Source organism: Dendropsophus ebraccatus, chromosome 13 (genome assembly GCF_027789765.1).
Source record: "Dendropsophus ebraccatus isolate aDenEbr1 chromosome 13, aDenEbr1.pat, whole genome shotgun sequence".
NCBI lineage: Eukaryota > Metazoa > Chordata > Amphibia > Anura > Hylidae > Dendropsophus > Dendropsophus ebraccatus.
The window spans coordinates 22,716,683-22,731,156 of record NC_091466.1 but is presented as its reverse complement, the minus strand read 5'-3'; the positions used below and the strand labels follow the sequence as shown (position 1 = coordinate 22,731,156).

The 14,474-nt window shown below is 44.1% G+C and overlaps 1 protein-coding gene and 1 pseudogene across 1 annotated transcript; both read left to right on the top strand.

Annotated features, from left to right (window-relative positions):
* The first annotated feature begins 501 nt into the window (after positions 1-501).
* On the top strand, positions 502-1,425 carry LOC138770494 (olfactory receptor 6N1-like). Its single transcript, XM_069949599.1, has one exon. It carries the CDS (start codon positions 502-504, stop codon positions 1,423-1,425), a length of 924 nt encoding a protein of 307 aa, XP_069805700.1.
* Positions 1,426-12,913: 11,488 nt separating this feature from the next.
* The window catches only part of LOC138770493 (vomeronasal type-2 receptor 26-like), a 193,824-nt pseudogene continuing 192,263 nt past the window's right edge, over positions 12,914-14,474 (top strand).

The window sequence follows — 14,474 nt, the reverse complement described above, 5'->3', positions numbered from 1 at the left end:
GACGCTTACTGACCTACATATATTCTTTATTTTTTCATTTAAAGATTGATATATTAATAATACAGAGATTGTATATTTCATGTTCATTGTTTTTCTACCACTTATTCCCAGGTGTTTAAATAAAAAAATTACAATTTCCAACAATTAGGGAAAAATTCTCTATAATCAACATTTGCAGAAAATAAATGGTCGCAAAGAGATTTGTTAGGAATGTTTGGATATAATCTACATAAGCATAACTGTGATGAAGTATATATCTCCTGTGTATACCTGACAAAGGAATATATTGCACTAAGCAGGGACCTACATTTATTATTCCAAAGGCAAAGACGAACGAAAACTGTATTTTTCTTTAACCAAACCCGTATGGAAGGTTTAGAAAATGGTGTAAAGACTTGTGTAAGCAAATAAATAAATTTGCGCCATTTTATTTTCATACATGAAGTATGAATAGTTAAAAACATTAAAATCTGTATACTAACTTGGCTTCTTTTTTGAGAAATGGAACATGGAAATAAAACCGTGGTTGAGGAGTTTGTCTTCATGGCCTTTGCTGATTTGCACCAGATGAAGATTTTAATTTTCCTAATTTTTCTGCTGACCTACATCACATGTGTTCTGGGAAATCTTGCAATAATCATTATAGTGAAACTAGAACCTTCTCTCCATAAACCAATGTATTTTTTCATCAGCGTGTTCTCTGCTTCGGAAATTATATTTGTCTCGGTCATAGTACCAAAATGTATGGCCATTTTACTTGGACACGACAACACGATATCCTTCATAGGTTGTTTTACACAAATGTGTTTTGCGGACTCTTTAGGTGTCAATGGGTGTCATCTCCTTATGATGATGGCGTTTGATCGATATGTGGCTATTAATCACCCCTTACGTTACCCAACTATCATGACTGAAAACGTTTGCATAGGGCTAGCTATTTTTCCATGGGTTTTTGCATTTTCCAGTATTATAATACAGGTCATCCTTATAGCACGGCTGGAATACTGTGGTCATAATATTATTGACCACTATTTTTGTGACTTGACTCCACTACAAAGCTTGGCTTGTTCTGATGCTTCTATTAGCACTAAGGCTACAAGCTTAGCAGCCATTGTGGATGTTATTCTACCTTTCCTCACAATCATAGGATTCTATATACGTATCATAATAACTGTTACCAAGATCAAGAGTAAGGATGGGAAACAGAAAGCCTTCTCCACCTGCACATCTCATCTCATTGTAGCTGGTCTATATTATGGTGCAGCCATGATTGTGTATGGCAAATCTAATGCCAGCTATTATGATAAGTATCTCACTTTAATATATACAGCTTTTACGCCAACACTTAATCCTTTCATTTATACCTTTAGGAACAGGGAGGTGAAGAAGATTTTTTCAAATTTAGTAAAGCGAACTGTTTTGTAACATTATAGTAAAAAAATTGTATTATTTCTTTCTGATAACAGAATCTTAAGAAGCATGTAAGGTTGTTAAGTTTGGTCATGTGCACCTCCCCCTGATACCTCACATTTCATCCTGATGCAACATACTGTACCTCCCTCAGATGCCTCACATCTTATGCTGATACCTCATACCTCACCCTTATATCTCACACCTCACCCTGATATCTCTAACCTCACCGTAATATCCCACACCTAACCATGTTGCCTCACATCTCACCCGATGCCTCACTCCTCACCCCAAAGCTTCACACAGCTCATACCTCACCCTGTTACTTCACCATAATACCTTTACATCTCACCCTAGTACCTCACACACCTCACCCTGATGCCTTACCCCTCACTCTGATGCCTCAATCTCCATATATATCACTCCTCGCCTTGATGCCTCATGTAGTGTCCCACTGTTAGAAATGTGACTTTGCGCTCCTCAGTCCGTGCCGGGCGGCCGAGGAAGCGCTGAATTTCTGTCTGTGTTTGCACTGAATGAACTGTGTTTTACTTTCCAGCCACACCTACCTTGCCTGTCAGACTTCTGGCAGTGCAGGGGTTACTGCACTGCTAGATCTGTTCAGCTGAGCTTGGTGCTGGGATCAGGGCTGGTCCAATCAGCTGCTGGACCTAGTCTCTGATCCAGGATAAAAAGCAGTCAGATCCCTCAGTTCCCTGCTGGCTATTAGTTATTACTAGTCCCAGCTCCCCTGCTCCTTTTTCAGCGTGCCCTGTCCTAATCCCCTTGCTATTGCTCTACCCGTATTCTGACCTCTTGCCTGACATTTGACTATCCGCTCTCCTTCTGATTTTGTACTGCGTTGTCTGTTTGGTTTTGACCCTGCTAGTTGACTATCCTCTATTGTGTTTTGTTTGTCTGTCTACGTTTTGTGTATTCACCTACGCAGTGTAGGGACCGACTCCGTGGTTGTCCACGACCGTTTAGGGTCGACTGAGGCAAGTAGGCAGGTGACAGTGGGTGGGTTCAGATCTAGGGCCCACTGTCTTTTGTCTTGTCTATGCCTGCCTGTCATGACAGAATAGCCAGCCTCTAAAAAAAAAAAAAAAAAAAAAAAAAAAAAAAAATTTTTTTCTTTTGCGGATCATCATGGATCCTGTGAAAGCTCTGGTTGAGCAAATGCAAGGTCTGAACAGGCTAGTTCAGAATCTTGCAGAACAGGTGCAGGAGCAGGAGTCCACACCACGGCAAGTGACCATGACCGCGGCAATGCCTCTGGAACCTCCGATTCTGCTCCCCGAAAAATTTAAAGGGGACAGGAAGGCCTTCAGGATCTTCAAGGAAGGTTGCAAATTATTTTTTCGTTTACGTCCCCGCTCCTCAGGAGATGAAACCCAAAGAGTCGGCATTGTCATGTCTCTCTTGCAGGGTCCTCCTCAGGAGTGGGCTTTTTCGTTACCCCCTGATTCTATGGAATTATCTTCAGTGGACCAATTTTTTGATGCCCTGGGGTTACTATATGATGACCCAGACAGAACCGCTGTGGCAGAGCGACAGCTGACTTCTCTGCGACAGGGTAAGAGACCTGTAGAGGAGTACTGTGCAGAATTCCGTCAGTGGTGTGTTCCTTCAGGGTGGAACGATCCAGCATTGAGGTGTCAATTTAGGATGGGGTTGTCTGACCAACTTAAGGACCTATTAGTGGTGTACCCTACCCCTGACACGTTAGAAGGGACTATGACATTGGCAATAAGGGTTGACAGGAGACTCAGAGACAGACGTGGGGAAAAGAGCGCCTCTGATGCTTCTAAATCTCTTTCTTTCCCTAACTCTACTCCTAAGTCTAATCCTTCTGTTCCTCTGTTGTCACAAGAAGACCCCATGCAACTAGGTGCTGCTGACACCCAGACCCGACGAGCTCTTCGGCTACAGCACAATCTCTGCCTGTACTGTGGCAAGTCTGGTCACTGGGTGAAAGAATGTCCATCCAAGCCTGGTCAACCGGCGAAAAGACTCCAGCGTCTGAGTGACTGTCGAGAGAGTCACTCAGGCGCACAGGTACCTCTAGAAAATAAGAACAAATTGATGTTGCCCATCTCGTTGTTTTTAGGTAATAAGTGTATTTCTGGGTATGCTCATGTGGATTCTGGAGCTTCTGCCAATTTTATTAGTTCTGCATTTTGGTCATGCTTGGGAATTTGCCCTCTTCTGCTTAAATGTCCATTAACTATTACTGGTGCTGATTTTACCCCTTTGGCCCGGGGTAAAATCCAGTACATCACTCCGCATCTTGAGGTGCAAATTGGATCAGTTCACAAAGAAAATCTTGATTTTCTGGTTATGGATAACTTATCCTCTGACATTATTTTGGGTTTGCCCTGGTTGGACCAGCATAATCCTGTGTTTGACTGGTCTAACAGGGAATTGATTAAATGGGGGCCGAATTGTGCTTCTCATTGTATTGCGCTGAATGTCACAGATTGTTCTCCTGTGGAGGGAGCAATTCCTGAGTTTTTATCTGACTTTTCTGATGTCTTTGATGAGAAGGCTGTGGAGGTGCTACCGCCACACCGACCTTATGATTGTGCGATTGACTTGATGCCAGGGTCCAAGTATCCTAAGGGAAGAATCTTCAATCTGTCTAGACCTGAGAGGGAGGCCATGCGAGAATACATTCAGGACAGCCTTCGCAAAGGTCACATTCGTCCCTCTTGCTCTCCCTTAGGGGCTGGGTTCTTTTTTGTGGGGAAAAAAGATGGTGGTCTTAGACCGTGCATTGATTATCGTGAACTAAACAAGATTACCATTAAGAACCAACATCCCCTTCCCCTAATTCCGGATCTATTCAATCAGATTGTGGGCGCCCAGTGGTTCTCTAAGATTGACCTACGTGGGGCCTACAATCTGATAAGAATAAGGGAGGGGGACGAGTGGAAAACTGCCTTTAATACGCCTGAAGGGCATTTTGAATATCTGGTTATGCCATTTGGGTTAAGCAACGCACCGGCAGTTTTTCAACATTTTGTTAATGATGTTTTCCGTAAATATCTTGGTCAATTTTTAGTAGTTTATCTGGATGACATTTTAATCTTCTCTCCTGATTGGGCCTCACACATAGGTCATGTTCGTAAGGTTATGGAATTGCTCAGATTGAACCATCTGTACGCTAAACTGTCCAAATGCCAGTTCGGGATCCAAAAGGTCTCTTTTCTGGGTTACATTATCACCCCTAACTCCTTCTGTATGGACCCACTGAAGGTGGCTGCTATTGAGAAATGGGAACGACCTACTAGTCTAAAGGCCCTGCAACGATTTTTAGGATTTGCCAATTATTATAGAAAATTTATTAAAGGCTTCTCAGTCATTGCCAAACCACTGACTGACTTAACCAGAAAAGGAGCTGATCTTGTGAACTGGAGTCCCGAAGCTGTACAGGCATTTGGACAGTTGAAAAAATGTTTTTCTGAGGCCCCAGTGCTTATTCAGCCGGATTTAGATCAGCCATTCATCATCGAGGTAGATGCTTCAGAAGTGGGGGTTGGAGCGGTCCTCTCACAAGGTTCCGAGACCCTCACTAATCTTAGACCTGTAGCCTATTTTTCAAGGAAGTTCTCTAAAACTGAGTGTAATTATGACATTGGTAACAGGGAGTTGTTGGCCATTAAATGGGCCTTTGATGAGTGGAGACACTTCCTTGAAGGGGCTAAACATAAGATCAGGGTTTTAACTGATCATAAAAATCTCTTATACCTTGATAAAGCTAAGCGCCTTACTCCTCGACAGGCAAGGTGGGCGTTATTTTTTACCAGGTTCCATTTTGAAATTACCTTCCGTCCGGGTTCTAAGAATGTCCGAGCGGATGCTCTGTCTCGCAGCTTTGAGGCCAGCAATGCCCCCAGGGAAGAACCTGAGACTATTTTAGCACCAGGTGTGGTCGTTGCCACCCTCCAACCTGACCTTGCCGCCCAGGTGGTAGATTCACAATCCCTAGCCCCTAGGAACATCCCGGAGGGAAAACTCTTTGTACCCCCCAACCTTCGACTCAGAGTTCTTGAAGAGACCCACTGTTCAGTTTTAGCAGGTCACCCGGGCATTGCTGGCACAAAGTATCTGCTCTCACGGTATTATTGGTGGCCGTCTTGGGCCAGAGATACTAAACTGTTTGTTGAGGCCTGTGAGGTCTGTGCCAGGTCCAAGGTTCCTCGTAGATTACCTGAAGGTCTTCTACATCCTCTCCCTTTGCCTGAGAGACCCTGGACCCACATTTCAATGGATTTTATCACTGACTTGCCATCTTCAAAAGGGAAGACTGTTATCTGGGTCGTAACTGATAGATTTTCTAAAATGTGCCATCTGATTCCCCTTAAGAAACTCCCTAATGCACGTACGTTAGCATCTCTGTTCATCAATCACATTTTACGACTTCATGGGGTTCCAGAGAACGTTGTGTCTGATAGAGGGGTGCAGTTTGTCTCTAAGTTCTGGAGGGAGTTCTGTGGTCGATTGGGGACTTCATTGGCATTTTCATCTGCCTTCCATCCTCAGACTAATGGGCAGACTGAAAGAGTCAACCAATCATTAGAACAATTTCTAAGATGCTTTGTTTCTAGTGCCCAGGACAAATGGAAGGAGTATTTGTCCTTGGCAGAATTCGCCCTCAATAATAGAGAAAATCATTCTACCAAAATGTCGCCGTTTTTCTGCAATTATGGTTTTAATCCGAGGTTTTCATCTGCGCATGCTGCTGAATCTGTTAACCCGTCAGCTGAAAAAACCTATAGAAGACTGTGCACAGTCTGGGCCCAAGCTCTTGAGAACTTGGTTAAAGCCCAGGAATTATCGAAAAAACAAGCTAACAAAAGACGCATATCTGGCCCAGAATACCTAGTGGGTGACAAGGTGTGGCTTTCCACCAAAAACTTGAAACTTAGGGTTCCGTCTGGAAAACTGGCACCCAAATACATTGGGCCTTATGTCATCACTGAGATAATTAACCCTGTTTCTTTCAGGTTGCAATTGCCAAGAGTCATGAAAATTCATAATGTGTTCCATAAGTCTCTATTGAAAAGGTATATCACTCCTGTGTTGCCGTCTATTCCTCCAGATCCCCTGGTCATTCAAGGGGAGCTTGAGTTTGAAATTGAGAAAATTCTGGACTCTCGCCGGGTGCAGAACTCCGTTCAATACCTCATTCATTGGAAGGGGTTCGGCCCGGAAGAACGGACTTGGGTGGCAAGCCGAGATGTCCACGCTCCCCGTCTCATTAGACAATTTCATAATTGTAACCCCTCTAAGCCTCGTCCTTTGAGTGAGGGTCCTGAGGCCCCTCATAAGAGGGGGGGTACTGTTAGAAATGTGACTTTGCGCTCCTCAGTCCGTGCCGGGCGGCCGAGGAAGCGCTGAATTTCTGTCTGTGTTTGCACTGAATGAACTGTGTTTTACTTTCCAGCCACACCTACCTTGCCTGTCAGACTTCTGGCAGTGCAGGGGTTACTGCACTGCTAGATCTGTTCAGCTGAGCTTGGTGCTGGGATCAGGGCTGGTCCAATCAGCTGCTGGACCTAGTCTCTGATCCAGGATAAAAAGCAGTCAGATCCCTCAGTTCCCTGCTGGCTATTAGTTATTACTAGTCCCAGCTCCCCTGCTCCTTTTTCAGCGTGCCCTGTCCTAATCCCCTTGCTATTGCTCTACCCGTATTCTGACCTCTTGCCTGACATTTGACTATCCGCTCTCCTTCTGATTTTGTACTGCGTTGTCTGTTTGGTTTTGACCCTGCTAGTTGACTATCCTCTATTGTGTTTTGTTTGTCTGTCTACGTTTTGTGTATTCACCTACGCAGTGTAGGGACCGACTCCGTGGTTGTCCACGACCGTTTAGGGTCGACTGAGGCAAGTAGGCAGGTGACAGTGGGTGGGTTCAGATCTAGGGCCCACTGTCTTTTGTCTTGTCTATGCCTGCCTGTCATGACACCCACTACTTGTTTTCTTCTTTTCTTACACCTAGGTAAAAGCGTTTCAATCCAGTGTCACAAGATGGGACAGTAGGCTGCTGTACCTTACTCCAACAGCTAGATGTCACACTTCTTTACAGCACAGCTGCAGTTAACACTAGGTTTAACTTCACACACTTTTCCCTCTTTAGTAACTACTTCTCCTTAGTTAGTTAGTTAGTTAGTTAGTTAGTGCCTGACTACAGGCCAGGCAGGAAGTGTATGTAGTTTGTTACACCAGCTAGTTACCCAACCTCTATAGGTCACAAGACCAGGCCTGCAGGGAGACCAGAGACAAGGGTCTCAACTTTTGCCTACACCGTGGATGTACTTGAAACACAGAACAGTCAGCCACCTAGGGAAAAGGAAAGGATTAGGGATGAGCGGACCGAACTGTAACGTACCAGATTTGTTCCGAACTTTGCAAAAAGTTTGCAACGAATCTGGTTAAAATAACAATAACAAATAAAATCACAGAATAGACCAGGATACAAGGGATTATTACTCATATCCTGGTTTTCTGTGAATATCAAGATGTGTAACGTCACTCCTGTTAGGGTGAGACCTTAAATTAGTATCCTCAGATATACATGGGTGCTGCCTAATCAAAAATGTAATGTGACAGTTGTCTGTGAGTATCAACCAAGACACATGAAATCCACTTCAGTGTTCAAGCTGATCTACTTTATTAAGTGAAAATCTCTCAGTTTAGATCTTAACAAAAAAGCTTCAAAAACTAAAATAGGAAAACCCAGTTTAGCCGCAACAAAAAAAGTAAAAAAATATATATAGTTAAAAAAAAAAGTATCATCACTGTCCAAGCAAAAAAAAAAAAAATAGTACCATCAGCTGTCCCATCTCTGCACAGTTGTGTAGAAAAATGTTGGCGACTCATTGGGTTTTTGTGTCCAAGACCGTGCACCCGAGTGCTGATGTCTGGTCCTTTAATTATGGGCAAGGGCAGTACATGTCTGTTACTGCCCATTGGGTCAACATCCTCCCAGAAGACCATGAGGAAGTTGGCCAATTTTTGCCACTCTCACCTTCCCGGTGCTTTAGGGGGCCAGTTCTGCAAAAGTTCTGCCTTCACCACCTTGCAACCATCCGCCGCTTTGACTGCAGTCCAACCTGCCCCGCTGTCTTACCAACGATGTCAGGCCTGGTGCTCTCATGCTGTCCTCTATTTGGTGAGCCTGGGTGAATGGAGCCACAGTGGGCAGGAGCTCCTCCGGACCATCAGGGAGAAGATATATGAATGGCTGACCCCACGTCAATTAACGGTGGAAAGTGTTGTAGCCGACAATGGGAGGACCATTGTCACTGTAGTGTAGCAGGGAGGGCTGAGTCATACACCTTGTATGGCACATGTGATAAACCTCATAGTGCACAGGTTTTTTCGAACATTTCCTGCCAATTGTTGATCCCTTTTTAGGACGCGACTCTGTTTGTGAGCAGGCATGACTATGGGATCAACGACATCATACCTCTCGTCCTCTCTGGAAAGTGCGTTGAACAACATCATGAGCGAGGATTCCCAGGCAACCACTCCAAGGCAGAACACCCTCCTCCTCCTCCTCCTCCTCCAATAGTCTCTTCTCAACCATACTGGCCTGGGTGCAATCAAGTGCTGCTGCCTCCTCCTCCTCCGTCAATTGTCTGTTCTCAACCATACTAGGTCCAATACAGTACTATTACTGTTGCTGGTTCTACTGTCAAATGTCTGTTTTCCACCCTACTGGGTCCAAGGAACTTTGTGTCCTATGTCCTGTGTAATCACTTACAACTTGGCTACTTTTTTTTCACTATTTTTGCACTTTTATTTTTTTAACTTTTTTCATTGTAATAGCAACTGCAACTAAACGAAACTATACCCTATCAGACTCCCACTATTGTAGCTGCAATTATTCAGCTGTTATAGCAAGGTTCGTTTTAGGTTTGGTTCGTACGAATCTGAATTCCACGAAAGTTCACCAGATCTAACTGAACTGAACTTTTCAAAAGTTCGCACATCCCTAGAAAGTATTATCAAGACTGGACCTGCAGTAGAGCACAGTGCCAACAAGCCGCTCTCTTCTGACTGATGCTCACCTTTGTAAGAAGTATTCTACAAGTCAGCTCCACCCAGTGCAGAGACCTGGGACTCCTATTACCCTATAAGGATGGAATTCCGACACCGAGGGGCAGAAGGCAGTCAAATAGAATAACTGAGAGTCATCTATATGTGAGTATGAGGATCACTATAGAACACTACAGAGACACTATACCACATCCTGGCAAAAAACTCTCTAAATTCTTCTATCAACTCTCCTATTTGCCTGTTCCTTTTGCCACTGCTGATTTTTTACTTGAGTATTGTTTGTTACTATTTTTGCACTAAGATGCCTTTTCTAAGTAAAGTTTGGTCATTGCTGAAAGTGGGACTCATCTCTGCTGCCGCCGCACCTTTGCCTACATTCCGCACCTCACCTTAGTCCTAACCAAGGTTAGGTTGCCGTGTGTCTGGGGGTGGGTTTTACCACTGCCGGCCAGCATAACAAGTAGCCTCCAAAACACCAGAACCCACCAGCAGGCCCAATATTAGTTCCAACAACTTGGGCCCTGGCACTCATACACCTCACCCTGATGTCTCACACACTTCACCCTGCTGCCTCATCCTAATACCTCATGGCACACACTCATGCCTCTACCTCTACCTACCTCTACCTCACCCTGATACCTTTCACCTCACCCCAATACCTAATACCTTACTCTGATACCTCACACCTTACCATGCTGTCTCACACCTTACCCTGATGCCTCACACCTTACCCGATGCCTTACACACTTCACCCTGATGCCTAATACTTCACTCTAATGCCTCACAACTTACCTTTCATCCTTTTACCTGATATCTCACCCTTATGCCTTATACCTCACCAGAATGCCTTATACCTCACCCTGACACTTCACATTTCACACTAATAGCTCACACATCACCCTGATGCCTTATACCTCACCCTGATGTTTCACACCTCACTCCAATGTTGCACATGTCACCCTGAGTTCTTTCACACTTCATCCTAATACCTCACTTCTCACCCTGATACCTCTCTCCTCACTCCGATACCTCATTGTTACCTCACACCTCACCCTCTTACCACACCCTGATGTCTCACACCTCACCCTGATGCCTCACACTTTACCCTGATACCTCACTATGGTGCCTCACACACATCACCCCAATGCCTTACACCTCATCCTGATGTATCACCCTGATACCTATCATCTCACCCTGATGCCTCACACCTAACCGTTAAGCCTCAACCCTCACCCCAATACTTCACACCTCATTACAATGGTTCACACATTTTACCCAATACTCTGAATCATCACATACATCACTAGATACCCTCACACTTAAGCCTGATGCCTTACACCTCACCATGATGCTGAGGACTACGTCAATGTTCAGCAGATTTTAATGTTAAAGGGATTGGCCACTTTATAGTAAAATTGCTCAGTGTACAGTATTAGTAAGTGTACTCACTGTATATACTGACAGCAGCTCCCTGTGTACCTCATAGAGCTAATATCAGACTCCCCTCCTCCAGGCTTGGCTGCCTTGCTCTGTGGTGTTTTAGTCCATACGATGGCTGACATGTTGGCATTGGCATTCTGTTTAGCCAGCCACTGACTGCAAAGGTGTCCTTAGTCAATGATTGGCTGAGCAGGTGTAACAGGCCAGAGTATACGCCCAATCCAGACTAGACCCAGGGTTAAAATGGCCTAGGCCAAGTTATACCCCCATGACATCAGTAGCATTGAGTGATATACACAAGAATTACTTAATTTTTCAACATTTTATAGGGGATTCAGCTTTGTCTGCTGAGTTAAGTGAGAAGCTGATTGATGTAAATCTTAAAGGGGTTATCCAGCGCTACAAAAACATGGCCACTTTCTTGCAGAGACCACTCTTGTCTCCAGCTTGGGCGGGGTTTTTCTGCTCAGTTCCATTGAAGTGAATGGAACTTATTTTCAAACCACACCTGAACTGGAAACAAGAGTCGTGTTGTCTCTGAAAGAAAGTGGCCATGCTTTTGTAGCACTGGATAACCCCTTTAACCCCTTCCCCCAATATGACGTCCAGGGACGTCATGAAAAGCAGTGTCAGAACGCATCATGACGTCCCTAGACGTCATGGTTTCCCTGCCTCCCCCCTCTGTGCCTAGGTGATATCTGGCAGGGGGAGGAGGCTGTCTCACACTGCCGATTGGGTGCCTGGGAGGAAGCTGCGGCACATGCTGCTGCGCTCCCCCCAGGCTGCCCTTCATCTTCCAACTATCTTTCTTAGGAAAAGAGAGTTTTGAAGATAAAGAAACATACATTTTTCAAATTTTTGCGCAAATGTTGTGTTTTTTACAAAAAACTACTGAGTGTATCAACCAAAGTATACCACAAACATAAAGAGAAATATGTCACGAAAAAAAAATCTCAGAATAACCACGATAGTTAAAAGCATCGCAGAGTTATCATTACATAAAGAGAGACAGGTCAGATTTGAAAAATAGGCCCTGGTCATTTAGGCCAAAACAGGCTGAAGAGGCAAGGGGTTAAAGGTCTACACATAGTGGACAATTATCATTGTGTTTACCTTTTTTTTATTTTTTGCTAATAAAATTTTGTGCACTTTGTGCACTTAGATTTATCATTTGCAAATGTATTTGTTTTTGCGCAAAATCGTACCCTATTGTTGTTTTTTAGCTAAGCAGTTTTAGACTGGGTTCACACTGCAGTCCGTTGAAGAAAAAAATCAAAACGATGTATTTGTGTGCCTCCGTCTTGATCTACTTTTCTATTGACTTCCATAATAAAAAAAAATGGATCAAAACACATCTTTTTTTTTGTAGTACACAAAAAGCGTTATCAAATACTTTTTGTGTATGCTAAAAAAGATGTGCTTTGATCCATTTTATAATAATTTTTTTTTTGTTTGGAAAAAGGATGAAACAATGGACTGCAAAAAAGCAGCCTTAGGCATAAATTGTGCAATAAATTGTGCAAGATGTATCAAGGCACTTGTGTTTAATGATGATTTTTGTGCCACAATTGTAAAATTTTGCATAGCCCATAAAAACCTGATCCTGCTCAAAAAAAATTGTGCAGATGATGCACTGATGGGACAGCACCATCTACTGTCAGATCAATGTAAGCACTGTACTGTATTTCCCAACAAGAAGGAGCAGCTGTGTATCTTAGTATGATTAAAAAAAAAACAACAACAAAGATCTGCACACTTCTCAACAAATTATGGATAAAGTGAGAAAACCAGTGACATCATGAACAGGAGGGATATATTCTGGCCACTTAGGAAGCAACACTGATTGACAATCAATTTCACATGCAATCAGCAAGTCACACTCAATAAAGAAGTGGTTCTGCAGGAGGGGACCACAGATTACTTCTCAGTACCTATGTATTCTGGCTGATGTTTGGGTCACTTTTGAATGTTGGTGGTGCTTTCACACTCATGGTAGCATGAGACAGACTCTACGACCCACACAAGTGGCTCAGGTAATGCAGCTCATCCAGGATGGTACATCAATGTGAGCTGTGGCAAGAAGGTTTGCTGTGTCTATCAGCCTAGTGTGCAGAAGCTGGGGGCGCTACCAAGACAGGCCAGTACACCAGGAGACGTGGAGGAGGTCGAAGGAGGGCAACAACCCAGCAGCAGGACCGCTACCTCTGCCTTTGTGCAAGGAAGAACATGAGGAGCACTGCTAAATGTCCTCCAGCAGGCCACAAATGTGATTGTGTCTTCACTAACGGTTAGAAAACGACTCCATGAGGATAGTAAGAGGGCCAGACGTCCACAGATGGACGTGCAGATGGATTGGCAAATTCGCCACTGGTGCCCTGTGCTCTTCACAGATGAAAGCAGGTTCACACTGAGCACATGTGACAGACATGAAAGAGTCTGGAGACACCATGCAGAGAAATCTTCTGACTGCAGCATTCTTCAGCATGACCGGTTTGGCAGTGGGTCAGTAATGGTGTGGGGTGGCATTTCTTTGAAGGGCCGCACTGCCCTTCATGTGCTCTCCAGAGGTAGCCTGATTGCCTTTGGGTTCTGAGATGAGATCCTCAGACCCCTTGTGGGACCATATGCTGGTGTGGTTGGTCCTGGGTTCCTCCTAATGCAGGACAATGCTAAACCTCATGTGGCTGGAATGTGCCAGCAGTTTCTGCAAGATGAAGGCATTGAAGCTGTGGACTGGCCCGCCTGTTCCCTAGACCTAAATCAGATTGAGTACATCTGGGACATAATGTCTCGCTCCATCCTCCATCCATCCACGACTGTCCAAGAGTTAGCGGATGCTTTAGTCCAGGTCTGGGAGGAGATTCAGGAGACCATCCACCACCTCATCAGGAGCATTCCCAGGCATTGTAGGGAGGTCATACAGGAACGTGAAGGCCAATCACAATACTGAGCTTCATTTTGACTTGACATTACACCAAAGTTGGATCTGTGTGTAGTGTGTTTTTCGACTTTAATTTTGTATGTGACTCCAAATCCAGGCCTTCATTGGTTAATAAATGTGATTTCCATTTATGATTTTGTTATGTGATTTTATTGTCAGCACATTCTACTTTATACAGAACTAAGTATTCAAAGAGAAAATTTCATTCATTCATTCCAATCTAGGATGTGTTATTTGAGTGTTCCCTTTATTTTGAGCAGTGTAGTATGGCCTAGGCTATTTTACACCCCTGGGTAAGAAAATATATCCCCTGGAGTATACTGTGGCCTGGGCCAGGAGTGAGAAAACCAGTGAAGTAATAACATTATGGCCTGGAAACCTATAATTTGGCCTATGCTGTTTTACACCCCCAGGTATATAGTTTATCCCTCAGGGTATACTGTGGCCTGGTTCGATATTGGATGGATATATTCTGGCCTAAATTGGTATAGTTTGGCCTAGGCTATTTTGAACCCCGTGGTATAGTTTGGCCTAGGCTATTTTATCCAGTAGGGTATAGTTTGGCCTAGGCTACTTTACACGCTGGGGCATAGTTTGGCCTAGGCTATTTTATACCT

Coding starts and splice junctions, on each gene's coding strand:
- LOC138770494 (XM_069949599.1), top strand. CDS start 502: ATGGAACATGGAAATAAAACCGTGGTTGAGGAGTTTGTCTTCATGGCC.